General features: G+C 60.1%; 1 protein-coding gene across 2 annotated transcripts in view; it reads right to left on the bottom strand.

The window, feature by feature from the left end:
* Window positions 1-14,043, bottom strand: part of DLG3 (discs large MAGUK scaffold protein 3) — a 77,129-nt gene that overhangs the window by 10,772 nt on the left and 52,314 nt on the right. The window contains exons 11-14 of one of the 2 annotated variants that reach the window (XM_059482770.1): window positions 13,765-13,924; window positions 9,721-9,877; window positions 9,202-9,304; window positions 3,875-3,989 (exon numbers count right to left, since the gene is read on the bottom strand). In XM_059482770.1, the coding sequence (XP_059338753.1) occupies window positions 3,875-3,989; window positions 9,202-9,304; window positions 9,721-9,877; window positions 13,765-13,924 (535 nt within the window). Of the gene's footprint in view, window positions 1-3,874; window positions 3,990-8,894; window positions 8,974-9,201; window positions 9,305-9,720; window positions 9,878-13,764; window positions 13,925-14,043 lie in introns of those variants that run through there. The other variant, XM_059482772.1, reaches the window with a different exon arrangement.

Below are 14,043 nucleotides of genomic sequence, written 5' to 3'. Positions count from 1 at the left end.
AAAAAGACAAAGAAAGGAACAAGTCACTAAAAGTACTGGCAGCAAAATCTCTTGTATTTGCTCCTGGGACACTGGCGCCACTGGCCCCCAGCCCAGCACGAGCCTAGCACTGCAAACACTGGGTTGCTGCTGGTTTAATCCTGGCCCTAATAAACCCTCTGCAAGCAGGAGAGACGTCCTCTGTTCTGCTCATTACCCCCTTCCACTGTGAGGACCCCAAAGGGGGTCTAAAAGCACACTGTAAGGGGAAGGGCTGTGGGATCATGCGGCACGTCCCTGGGGAGCTGCAGAGCTTGGAGGGCATTTCTGCCAGGTGAGTCCTGGGCTATGAAACCTTCCAGGGCACTTGGGGCTGGGTCTTGAATGGGAAGACAGGCTGTCCCATGGGGAGGGACAAGACCCAATGTGCCCTGTGCATCCAGATACATTCAGCCACCAGATCTGCTCTCCTTGCCCAGCCTGCTCGGGGCTGGGACAGCTCCTGTGCCTGTTCCCTCTGCAGGGCAGCCTGGCTGGAGCTGGCAGCAGAGCCCCAAAGGGTGCTTTGGCTGGAGGTAATCGAGCCTTGCAGGCAGCTCCAGGCCAGAAGATAAGGCTGCATGTGGCTGGCAGGCCAATGTGAGGTCAGTGCCGCTGGCCAAGGCCTGGGGGAACTGGTCAGGCCGGTTTCAAAGGCAGGCAGGCTGTGAGGAGCCCTGCCCACTCCCTGCAGCCTGCCCTGATCAGGGCCCGTGCTCTCCTCCCTACCCACTCCCTGCAGCCTGCCCCGAACAGGGCCTGTGCCCTCCCTACCCACTCCCTGCAGCCTGCCCTGATCAGGGCCCGTGCTCTCCTCCCTACCCACTCCCTGCAGCCTGCCCTGAACAGGGCCCGTGCTCCTCCTGCCCACTCTGCGCAGCCTGCCCTGAACAGGGCCCGTGCTCCTCTCTACCCACTGCATGCAGCCTGCCCTGAACAGGGCCTGTGCCCTCCCTGCCCACTCTGTGCAGCCTGCCCTGAACAGGGCCCGTGCTCCTCCTGCCCACTCCATGCAGCCTGCCCTGAACAGGGCCTGTGCCCTCCCTACCCACTCCCTGCAGCCTGCCCTGATCAGGGCCCGTGCTCCTCTCTACCCACACCATGCAGCCTGCCCTGAACAGGGCCCGTGCTCCTCCTGCCCACTCTGCGCAGCCTGCCCTGATCAGGGCCCGTGCTCCTCTCTACCCACACCATGCAGCCTGCCCTGAACAGGGCCCGTGCTCCTCCTGCCCACTCTGCGCAGCCTGCCCTGATCAGGGCCCGTGCTCCTCTCTACCCACTCCCTGCAGCCTGCCCTGAACAGGGCCCGTGCTCCTCCTGCCCACTGCGTGCAGCCTGCCCTGAACAGGGCCCGTGCTCCTCCTGCCCACTCTGTGCAGCCTGCCCTGCAGAGTGCACAGGGCCCGTGCTCCTCCAGCAGCAGCCACCAGCACCCCAGGACAGGCACAGCAAGGTCTGTGCAGGGTCAGGGCACCGCAGAGCCAGCACAGGAGGCCCTGGCACCCCAGGGCATGGTGCTCCATGAGAGCAGCCCCTGGCTGTGCTGGCATGCAGCACCCCCGTGGCTCGGTGCCCCTCGGGGCGCAGGGGCAGACGGCAGCTCCGGCAGCTCCGCTCTGTCCCAGGCCAGCTCTCACAGCCAGGAAAGCAGATGGCTTGGCTGGAGGGCAGGGCAGCAGTGCCAAGGACTCCCATGGCTTCCTCCTGGTGCCCAGGCACAAAGCCTGCCTGACCTCCATCTCCACCCAGCACGGCCCCAGCACTGCAGACTTTGCCCTCAGCAGTGCAGGGAGGTGACAGGCAGCATGTGAACCTGCCTTGCCCCTGCCTGCGCTGCACCCCAGCACCCCCAAATCAGCTCCAGCAGGCACTGGGGTGCCCAGCTCCTGCCCTCCCACAGCACACAGGCTGCAATGCAGCCACACAGGGCTGACTCAAGCAGCTGAGTAGCAAGTCCTGTAATTGATGTCCTGTCCACAGCACAGCAGCTCAGCTGGTTTCGGGTGAACTGTGCTTGAAACTACCCCGCCCAGAAGGGCTGGGGCAGCCTGGGCACCCGGCAGCTCTTCCCAGCACGTCTGCAGGGTGTGTGTCAAGCAGAGTGCAGTGATGGGCCACACTGGGGAAAAGCTCTCCCCTGGGATCACCCTCTCAGCAAGTCACAGCCCAGCTCCTTCTGGGTATGTGCGAGGGGCACAGTGCTGTGGAGGCCTCCAAAGCCCCATGGGGGGATGCACCAAGAATTAAGAAATGCTATGAGTATCATGGAGGCAACAGGGAGCTGCTCTGTTTCATAGGAATACTTTGATCCATGAGCACCTTTCCAGGCAGAGAACAGGCTCAACTCAAGCTGGACCCAGCCTAAAGCCTCCTCCACACATGAGGGTGCCCACAGGACAGCAGGGGAGTGAGGGCAGGCCTAACAAGATGATGTTTATTCAACACTGCACCCAGCTTGTCGCACACCCCCAGGAAGCCTGGGATGCTAAATCAAGCAAGATGCCTGCAGAGACTTGTGGGAAGGTGTGAACTGCAGGAACCCAGAGCTGCAGCTCTCCCCTCCTGCCATGCCAGGCTTGCAACATCTCCACCCTGCCTGAGGTCCCTCTGCACGGAGCAGCCATGCAGTGCGAGATGCAGCTGAGGCTCATGCAGCCTTGGCCCTTGCCATCCTTCTCACAGGGAAGGAGAAGCAGCATCCCTTGCTCCTGCCAGCCTCACCTGCAACAGGCTGCGCAGGGTTAGGATTTACAGGATTATTTTAATTACCAAGTTAAAATTACTCATTAGCGCTCATCCCACTGGCGCTGTGGCAGGCAGGAGGTGGCAGGAGGCAGGCAGGGATTGTCCTGTCCACACAGGACTTGCAGCAGTTTGAGCTGCATGGCTGTTTAACCCCTGCCTGCCTGTCCTGCAGCTGGCTCCAGACCAAAAGTGCTCTGAGGGCTCAGAGCAATAATCCTCCTAAGAGCTCATCTCCCATCCAGCCAGATCCTGCCACAGCAATGGCAGGACGAGACAAGGAGAAGCCTGTTAGCTGCTTCAGAGACAGTGCCCTGAAAGCTGCCATGAGCTGTCTGGGACACAAGCAGGGCTGGATGCCCACCATTTCCCTGTTCTCCTCAGTGTGTTGGGCTGGCCAGCAGCCACCCAGGCTCTGCAGAGACCACTGCTTTCCAAGCTGGAGCAGACCTTGGGAGAGGCATGCGAGCACACAGCCTTGACAAGCCAGTGCACAAGTCTGGTGCTCCCTCCAGGCTTTGTGATGCATCCAGGGCACTCCACTCCCCTGGCCCCCGACACACTAACCTCCTCTGAGGCTCTGCAGAGCCCAAGGCTGAGCAGTGACATCCCTGCAGCAGCCGTGGGGATGTGTCCATGGCACTGTACAGCCCAGGTTGAGCTGTGACAAGCCATGCAGCCCACGCTAGGGGATGTGCCCGTGGCTCTGCATAGCCCAGGCTGAGCTGTGACACCCCAAGAGGCAGCCATGCTGGAGGCTCTGCACAGCCCAGGCTGAGCTGGGACCAGCTCTTGCAGATGCGCCCATCCCTGCTGGAGGCTCTGCATAGCCCAGGCTGAGCTGTGTGCCCCCTGCAGCCCTCCCCACCCTCGGGGGCTGTGCCGGTCCCTGCCAGGGGCATTGCATAGACAAGGCTGATCTGTGACCCCTGCCTGCAGCCATGGGGATGTCCCCGTGGCTCTGCACAGCCCAGGCTGAGCTGTGACCCCCCTGCAGCCCATACTGGGGGATGTCCCCATGGCTCTGCACAGCCCAGGCTGAGCTGTGACCCCCCTGCAGCCCTCCCCACCCCCGGGGCCGTGCCGGTGGCTGCCGGAGCGGGCGGGGCCTTACCGGACGTAGAGCGATCTCTTCTCGCTGGTGCGGAGCGAGCCCGAGCCCGAGCTCATGCTGCTGTTCATCATCTGCTCCCGCAGGTCGTGGATCTTGGACTCGAAGCGGCTGTACTCTGCGGGGACAGGGCTGCTCAGGGCCGGCACGGCTGGCCCCGGGCTCATCCCCACGGGGCATTGTGCCCACCGGCCGGCCTGGCACTGCACACAGAGCTGGAGAGGTTACAGAGCCGTGCAGGGGTCCGGGCAGGGCATCTGGAGCAGGCAGGGCTCCAGCTGCTCCCAACCCCACCACAGCTTCCCACACAGCAGCTCAGGCAGTGCTGCTGTGACCTCCACTGCTCCTTGAGGGAATGGCTGGGCAGGACTTGGCAAGCTGCTGACCTACAGAACAGCTCAAAACATGGAGAGAGAGCAAGAGCCCCTCCAGGAGACCACTGCCCACCAGCTGGAGCAGGGAGACACAACCACAGCCACTGGGGGAGCCCCCAGTTACCGCTGTGCTGGCAGCAAACACCTTCTCCTCAGCAGGAATAGGGAAAAGGAGGCAAAACACGAAGTGCCTGCCCTTGGAAGAGGTGCAGGGAGGAGGAATTCACCTTTTGCTTCTACATCCCAGCAGCAGAGACGTGCAGGAAGAGCTGGGGAAGCCTCCAGAAGACAGCAGCCCCTTCCTGCCAGGCGGCTGGGCAGGAGCAGCCGCCAGCCCGGCACCCAGCGCTGCACAGCCCGACCTTCAGCCTCCAGCTGGGTGTAAAGGTCGGGCTGACACGCAGGGTGGAGGCTCCAGGCCTCCCTACCCAGGGCTGAATGAGGAAACTGCAGTTGCGGCTCCAGGAAAGCTGCAGGCACTGCCACAGCTCACACTGCCAGACCTTGCCTCACATCCGTCATTTTGTCCCTTGGGCAGGTACAGGTGAGAGAGGACCAGGCTCATCTGTGCTCTAAGACCTGCCTAGAAAGTCTTGTCCACAACCCAGTGGTTTAGATGTGGCTTGGGATTTAATTCTGGGAAGGGGAGCATGGCAGCTGTTGAGGAGCAGAGCCACAGCTGTGCTGGGCTTGTGGAGCCACCTCACACGGGGGGAGCAGCAGCACTGCTCAAAATGCTCTGTGGGCTGTTTGGGAGCCAGCCCCTCTCCCATGGACTGTCAGTGCAGACAAAAGCAGGGCTGGGGTTGTGGGATGGTGCAGCTGCAGCTCGGCAGTTCCTGACTCTACAGCCTGGGGATCCCCCTGCTACACCCACTTACCAAAGATACATTTTTACTTAAGGATTGGGAAAAAAAAAAAAAAAAAAAAAAAAAAAAAAAAAGGGCAATACACACAAAAGCTGCCAAGTGGCACACAGAAGCTCCATGCAGTCCATGCAAAGCCCCTTCTCCTGCCATGTAAAACCCAGAGCTGCTGCAACACCAGGCAGGGTCAGTTAATGTGGGGACCATGAGAGCCCCTGGCTGCCCCACACCAAGGGGCACCCACTGCCCCACCTGCCTTCCTGCTGGCAGAGGGAAACACAGACCCAGCAAGGCATGGACAATGCTTATTTCACAAGAAAACTGAATTCTGCCACCCAAGCAGCACCAGGGTTTTACTGTGCTCTCAGCAGAGGGAAGGGAGCTCCATCCCACTCCACATCTCTGGACCCACACAGCTCATTGTGCCGTGCAATACCCATAAGCTCTTGAATCCCAGAGGAGCATCTGTCAGAAGTGGGTACAGCTGCTTTTTAAGCCCTCTTTGATACAGAAGGGCTGTTTTCCCCCCAGAAAGCACCACTACAGCCCTTGTTCCCAGCCAGGTCATGGCAAAGTCTGCTGGGGCAGAGATTCCCTGCACACCCAGAGGGGAACGCTGCTCCTGCTGCACAGACTGACTCCTCCTGCAACACTTCTCCACAAGAACTGTGGAGGATGCACTGCCTGGGACTGGGCAGGGAACACAGGCCAAAAGGAGAATTCTCACCCCAGCATCAGGGTGGGGGTGTTGGAAGGGCAACCTGTGGGTGCCACTGCCCTGCCAGAAATGGCATGTGCATCCCCCTGCAAGCAGCCCAAAGCTCTCAAATGTCCCCATTTCAGCTGGGACACTCCATGGAAAGGGCCTTTCCTAGTTTTGTTAGAGTGGCCACACTGTTGGGAGGGAGTCACTAACATGACAAGAAGCACAAACCAGGCTGGCTACAGCAAACTGAAGGACACAGGGGCTGCTCTGGCTTTAACCCCAGAGAGCAAACACAGTCCTGCCCTAGGAAGGGTCTGCAAGGAGCCACCAAACCAGATTTGCCCCAGCTGAGGAGGGCAGAGAGTGGAGGAGCAGCCAGCCCCAAAACAAACCCACTGCCTCCCTCCCAGAGCAGGGGAGACAAGGTTACCCCAGGATTGAGCACAGGGCATTGCCACGTGCCATGGGCACCCTTTAAGTGCACATTAGAACAGCCTGAGACAATTACCAGCAGATCACCCCCAGCAAGGAGTGCCCCTGCCTTTGCTCCCCAACTTAGGGCCAGCTTGGCTCTGGAGCACCTCCTGTGCAGCTGAAACCCTCGCAAGAAGCTTGCCCAGGGTGCAGCAGGGAGGTGAGCCAGGGCTGATCCCCACAGTGCTCAACACGTTCAGGACATGCTTATCAACACTGCAAGGTATGTAACAGGTGAGCTGGCACCTCCTGCCCTGAGTGCCAGGGCACTGTGTGCCAGGATGTTTGCTCTTCTCACTCAGCAGCTCGATAAAAACACCCCTGCACCCTCCCACTGCCTTTCCCTTTCCAGGGTGTGGGTGTTCCTAGAGCTGGGCTGATTCTGTCCATCCTCAGTGGAATCCCTGAGTGCGTACATGAGTGTGCACATGCTACAGACCACCACCAACAGGCAGGGATCACCTGCCTGCCCCAAGATCCCAGCAGCAGCACACGTGTGTGACACACCTGCAAACACACCCAGCAGAGCCAACAAAGCTCTGGCTCTGCAGCTGAGCACCAGGAGACAGCACAAAGGAAACACACTGCCAGACAGGGGAAAGCAACTCCTGAGTACACATAAAGCCCTGGATCCAAAAACTTCTGCCAGGCCAGGCCATCAGCAGAGCCCAGAAATGCTCAGTCACAGATTTCAGCCCAGCCACTTGCAGAAACTACTGACAGCTTCAGTCCAGCATTTCAGCACCCTGACCCCAGACACCTTCCCTCTGCACAGGCCCAGGAAAGCAGAAGGAAGCACAGCCACAGGGAAAGCTCAGAAGCTTTTACAACTCATTGCACAGCCTTGGAACTCCCCTTTGAACAGACTGACTCAGAGAAGGGCCATAATGTGACTTTTTATACTTTCAGGTGAGGAATTCAAAGCTTTCTTGCATGGGGTGTGAGGAAGGGGAATTGCTAAATCCAAGTGCTGGTGATAGCAGCAGGCAAAGGTCAGGGGGAGAAGTGCTCAGAGGGAACAGACCTCACAAAAACTCTGAGGAACCATCACTCCCCCTCCTCAACAGCAGGCAGCAGTGGTCAAAGGTGCTGTGCTCAGAAGAAGGGTTAGAAAGAGGAGCTGCTGTCCTGCCTTTCTTGGTTGGTCTTTGATTCTTTTCCCTCCTAGTGTTTGGAAGGACAAAACAGGGAGGGCTCCTCATCCCCTGAGACTGCACAAGCAGCCTCTCTGCCCCTGGAGCCCCAGCGAGGTCAGGCACAGAGCACACTGTGCTCACCCAGCACCCAAGGCAAGCTCTGTCCATGCTCAGGTACAGAGACGGGTGCCATCCTCCACCTCTGCTAGCGGGGAAGAACTTCTCAAATCCCTTTTCCACCCGCATCTCCTCCTCTGGCATCCCACAACCCAGCTCTCCTGCTTTTTCCACATGACAAACAGAGAAAAGGCAAACATTTGAGAATGCACAGCCCATTGAGTGGGTCCAGCCTCACCCACACTGGGGGCTCACACCCACCAGGGAGATGTTTCTCCATGACTCTCAGCCCTTCAAGCCTCTGGAGCACTGAGGGCAACCTCCAAGTCACAATAGCCTGTACTTTACAGCCACAATGCTGCCTCCTGGGATGGCTGCAGCCCCTGTGCCGGGTGTTGCTGCCCCAGGAACCATCATGGACGTGGAAAGTCACCAGCTACAACACACTGACATTTCCGCCTGGGTCTAAGGGGGTTTCAAAACATTTTGTCCAGTTTGACATTTAAGAATCACTCTCGGTTGGTATCTTTGCCAAATCTCAAGTGGCAAAGGGAGCCAGAAATACGAGAACATTAAGCTCTTCCTGGAAAGAAAGAAAAAAAAAAGCCAAAACAAACCCCACACCCACAGCAGAGCCTGAGCAGCACCAATGACTCCACGCCCCAACGGCCTCTGCCACGGGATGGAGGAACAGCGGACACCGGGACAGCGGGACCTCGCCCAGCGATGCCACAGGAGGCACGGGATGAAGGGCAGGGCCCGGGGGCCATCGGCCTCCTTGGAGGGGACAGAGCATCTGGTGGGGAAAGCTGGTGGGGAAAGCCGGTGGGGCCCAGGGGAGAGGCGTTTTCCAGCGGACGGGAACGGCGGCATCCCGGCACGTGCACGGTGCGGCCCCGGGATCAGCCCCGGCCCCGCTCCCTCCCAGCGCTCGCCCTCGCAGCCCCCGGGCCACGCTCCAGCCGCCCAGCGGAGCCCCGTGCGGGCACTGCCTTCCCGCTGCCCCCGGCGGCACCGCCCGCCCCGGCCGCCGCCGGGGAACCCGAACCTAGCGATAAGGAAGGGCTGGGGCGGCGCCGCAGGTGGGATGCTCGCAGGGGGGACGAGCCCCAGCTCAGCAGCGACGCCCCGGCTCCAGCCCCGCCCGCACCGTGATCGCCCTGCGGGACCCCTGAGCTCTCCCGACCACGGGGTCCCTCCCGCAAGGCCCGCGGGACCCCATGGAGGCGGGCCTCGCGGCGACGCCCTCCGGCAAGCGGAGCTCTTCCCCCTCCCCCGAAGGCGACCCCGGCCCGTGGAGACCCCGCGGCCTCGCTGCCGGTGGGTCCCGGCGGGGCTGCCAGCGCTCACCTGAGACGGGGCGGCCGCGGCCCCGCACCCCCGGCCCGCACACAAAGCCGCGCAGGCACGGCCGGCGGGACGGCGCGGCCCCGCCCCCCTCCGCGCCCGCCAATCGGAGCCCGCCCCGCCCCCGGGCCACGCCCCCGGCGGAGCCTCGCCCGCAGCCCCCCGCCCCGGCCTCCCGACGGCGCGCCAGCCATGCCCCGCCCCCTCATCTGCATAACACAACTGTCTCATCTGCATAGCCACACCCCTCATTTACATGTCCCGCTCCCGGTGCCGGGGCCGAGCGCGGTGTCCCGTGGCGGTACGGTACCTTCGGGCCGGTACTGCGCGATGATGGTCACCGTCTGCCCCGCCCGCTTCAGCGCCGCCGCCGCCTGCTCGTGGGTGGCGTTGCGAAGGTTCACGCCGTTCACCTGCCGGGACAGGGACAGAGCGGCTCCGCTGAGCCAGACCCACGGGGCACGAACCACTGGGTCTACCCTGCGCCTCGGCCCCGCTGCCCCGCCCTGTACCGGTACCCACGGTACCCTCAGAGCCGCATCTCTCTGCCACTGCACCCTCAGCACCACGCCCGGTACTGGCACCCTGCTACCCCGCCCGGTACCCACGGTACCCTCAGAGCCGCATCTCTCTGCCACCGCACCTCCCGCACCACGCCCGGTACCGGCACTTCCAGCACCGGCATCCCCGGCACCTGCCCCCGGCCAGCCCCCCACTGCACGCAGCCCGGGGCCGGCCCCGGCACCAGCACCCGGGATGAATTCCCCAGAACCGTGCCCAGCCGGGGCTGTGGGAGCATGGAGGGGCAGAGGGTTCCCCACCGACTCACCGAAAGGATCCGGTCTCCCCTTCGCAGCTCCCCGCTGAGGTCAGCCGGGCCTCCAGCCAGGATAAAGGACACAAAGATCCCCTCACCATCTTCCCCCCCAACGATGTTGAAGCCCAGGCCGGTGGAGCCTTTGTGCAGGATGATTTTCCGGGGCTCCCTGTGAGGACACACAAGGGACAGAGAGAGATTAGGGTGAGGAGCAGCAGAGCTGGTGACAGGCTCTCCTGTGCCCAGGGCTCGTGGCACATTGGTGGGGCTGGAGTCACTCGAGTGCAGCCTGGTGTGACTCAGCCCTCAGCACTGTGGAGACTGATAAATCAGAAGAGGTGGCAGGTGGAGTGACATGAGACACAGCATGGACAGAGACAGAGCATCCACTGTGAAATGACACACAGAAACACTGAACTGCATGGTGGCGTCAGACGCCATAAGCCAGGAGGGTGGGATCAAGCCCCTCCACAGCCCCATGCACCCTTCCAGTGCCACAGACCCTGCACAGCTCAACAGAAGTCCTTCATTTTTTGATGACTTAATTCTGTCACAGCTCAAACAATAGGGAGGCAAAAGCAGAAAGACAGCCCGGCAGTGCAAAACTCCTGTGTCAGTTTTTGTCTGGGAGAAAAATCCAACGTGATGGGAACAATGGCAGCTCCCAGCTCAAGCTCTGGACTGAAATAAGGAACAAATGATGCCAGACAATTAGCACAGGCTGGTGGTGATTGTCAGCCAAGATGATACTGGAGACCATCAGTGCATCCACTGTGGCTGGATCCTGGGCACTTCCTTGGGTACCACAAGGACAAAGGACCATGGAGCTCAGCAGCCTCATCAATCATCACCTGCCAGCTATCAGAGGGAAATCTCTGGGCTGTGTTAGGAGAGATGCATGGCACTGAGTGAGGCACTCTAAAATGCTGGCAGACTTGTGCTGAGAGAACCAACCCCGGGGCACTGGGGTGGGGGGCTGGAACACACCAGAACCAGCAGATCAGGAAAACCATGGAGATGCTCAGTCAAAAGATGCTCAACCCCAAGTCCTCAAGATGTTACCAGCACCTGGCTTAGGGGCAGTGGTGAGGGGGCAGGGAGGGCTGCAGCCATCAGTCCCTCTGCAGTAAAGCTGTGCCCAGGGCTAGAGCTCTCTCAGGGGAAGAAATAGGTCAGGTTTCTGGGTCTGCAAACCCTGCCTCCAACCAGGAGATGAACTTGCTCTGCCCTTTGGGTTTTGCTGCTGCCCAAGCAACATGCAGGAAGCACAACCTCAACTCAGCATCCCCAGCACCCGTGAGGACCAGACAGTTTGCTGGAAGGCAAAGAGACCCTACAGGAATAAGGGGAGGAAATGAAGCCCCAGACAGGTACATCACAGATCTCAGTCCTGATGTGCACTCTTGGCTTCCATCCCCCTCACAAGAGGCATGGCACAGATCCTGCAGGCAGATCCCATGCTGAATGTCAGTGTTAACACTGGGACCTCGGCACAGAGCAGCTGAGGGGATCCTGTGGGGCTCTACTGGGTCTGGGTTGCTGTGGTGGAAAACAGATTCTTTGGTTCCCAGCCCTAGGTGCTGCAGGACGTGAGGGTCACTGGAGCCACATCCACATCTAAGCAGCACCTGTGCCATGGGAGGGGGAGAGACTGGATACTGCACTCTGCTATTCCTGAAAAATGGCTGGCAGGAGCCTCATGGGACACAGCTTCTTTTCCAGGGCAGCTGCTGCCTTTCCCCACACCAGTGAGTGCATTTGGACCACACTGGTGCCAGTGCACAACCTTGGTGCCAGCAGACCCGCAGCGATGGAGCTGCCCTGGGGGTCAGCAATGCACAGGAGGCTTTCAGCACTGCCCTGGGGCTCAGCAATGCACAGGAGGCTTTCAGCACTGCCCTGGGGGGGTCAGCAATGCACAGGAGGCTTTCAGCACTGCCCTGGGGGGGTCAGCAATGCACAGGAGGCTTTCAGCACTGCCCTGGGGGGGTCAGCAATGCACAGGAGGCTTTCAGCACTGCCCTGGGGGGGTCAGCAATGCACAGGAGGCTTTCAGCACTGCCCTGGGGGCTCAGCAATGCACAGGAGGCTTTCAGCACTGCCCTGGGGGCTCAGCAATGCACAGGAGGCTTTCAGCACTGCCCTGGGGGGTCAGCAATGCACAGGAGGCTTTCAGCACTGTCCTGGGAAGCACGAGCCAAGTGCTGAGCCCACTGCAGGCTGTGGATCTGCTGGGTGGCAGGGGGCTGTGTCTGGGCACACGGGCCCAAGTGGCGCCAGCCTGCCTGCAGTGGGGCCTTCCACAAGGCAGCACCATCCTCTAGTGGCCACCAGCACGTGCTGCATCAGGGCCACTGCTGAGCCATCACTGTCACTGCCAAGCCTCTACTGGGCCACTGCTGAGCCATTGCGGCGCCCCTGTCACTGCCAAGCCACCACTGAACCACTGCTGAGCCATTGCTGTGCCATGGCCACTGTCAAGCCACCACTGAACCATTGGTGAGCCATTGCTGTGTCACTGTCACTGCCAAGCCACTGCTGAGCCACCACTGTGCCATGGCCATTGTCAAGCCACCACTGAACCATTGCTAAGCCATTGCTGTGCCACTGTCACTGCCAAGCCACCACTGAACCACTGCCAAGCCATAACTGTGCCACTGTCACTGGAAAGCCACTGCTCAGCCACTGGAAAGCCCTGGTTATACCGCTGCCATTGCCAAGCCACTGTGAGCCACCGCTGGGCCATTGTTGTGCCACTGTCACTGCCAAGCTACTGCTGAGCCCTCACTGTGCCACTGCCACTGGCTAAGCCTAATCTGGGCTGCTCTTCCTGCTCTATGATCCACAAATGGGAATGCTGGCAGGTGCAAGAAGGACACCCTGCTGGGACCAGGGTCTCTGGTGTGTTTTCCAAATATTGTGACTCAGCCCCTTCTGTGGTGCACTGTAATGGCAGACAGCACTGCTCCTGCCTGTGGCATCATCCCCCTGTGCCCTGACAGCACAGAAGCTGCTACACCTGCTGAGGATGCAGTGCCAGAAACAGGCTCCAAAACTGGCACTGATGGTGCCAAGCCCAGTGGGAGAGGTGGGGAGGGTGGAGGACAGTGCTGCACAGGTCATGGTGTGCAGGGACACCCAGGTGTGGCTGAGCACCAGGAGATGAGAAAGCCCCATGACAAAGATGAGTGCAGACACTCTCCAGGAAGATGGCAGACCTACAGCAGATCAGTCAGGGTCTCCCATTCCAGCATCCAGCACTCAGCTGCAGAGTGGGAGAATCCTGGACAAAGCCACTGCATCCTCCACTGTAGGCACACTCCCAAAACCAGCTGCAACCTTGCTCCAAACAGCAGAGCCAGCCCTAAGCCTATGTCAAATGTTGGTTCTTATTAATCAGCCTAAGCCCTACAGTCCTGGCCCTGGGGACAGCACATTCAGAGCACTGGCCCCAAGGCTGTGAAAAGAAGAGGGGAAGCTGTAACAATCACCTGTAGAGCAGGACTTTCCAGGTCTCTCTCTCCCAGCCCCAGCTCGAGGCTTTGGAGAAGTTTTATACTGCATTTAGGCTTAGAGCAATGTTTCTTTATTTCCTGGCTTCAGGAAACAAACCTGTTCATGCAGCTTAAAGGATTCTACTGGGCCCCACTTGTTTGCAAGGCTGTGCTCCCCCTGGCCCTCCATCCCTGTCCCAGCTCCACCTGGGGACATCCTGGCAGCCTGTGGCACTGCTGGATGGCACCATCAGGGCAGGGAACACCTTGTGCTGCAGCCATTGTGAAATAAGCAAGAGAATGAAACTGAAATGCAGTTGTGTGAGGCTTGTGAAAGAGTAGGAGAGGGAATGGAGAGGGAGTGAATGCAGCAAGGCAGAGATTGACACAGCAGGGCTGGTCTCAGGGGATGAGCACAGAACTCATTATGGGGACCTCAGGCATTGCACTAAATGGCCTTTTGAGGCTCTGCACTGGCAGTGGGGATGACATCAAGCCACCACAGAGGGTAAGTGATGGACTGAGAAGGAGCATAATGGGGATGCTGCTGCCTGGTGCTCACCTGGTGAAGTCATCATCTCCAATCATGTGCCGAGGGATGGGCGAGTACCGGGACGGAGTCACCTGGGCAGGGAGGGGATAGGCAGGCTTGCTCTCAACGCTGCCCAGGTAGCCCAGACTGGAGTTATGGCTTATGTGGTTGTCAGCCAAGCCTGAGAAGGCTGCAGGGGAGGAGAAGGCCATCAGGAGCAGAAATGCATAGACAGTGAGGACACGAAACCAGCCCAGCTCTGCTCCCCAGCCCAGCAGGCTGAGGTGCCCCAGCCCCATGTGCCCCCAG

The sequence above is a fragment of the Ammospiza nelsoni genome, chromosome 15 (assembly GCF_027579445.1).
Source record: "Ammospiza nelsoni isolate bAmmNel1 chromosome 15, bAmmNel1.pri, whole genome shotgun sequence".
Classification (NCBI taxonomy): domain Eukaryota; kingdom Metazoa; phylum Chordata; class Aves; order Passeriformes; family Passerellidae; genus Ammospiza; species Ammospiza nelsoni.
The sequence above is the reverse complement of the archived record's forward strand: the minus strand, read 5'-3'. Positions and strand labels throughout refer to the sequence as shown.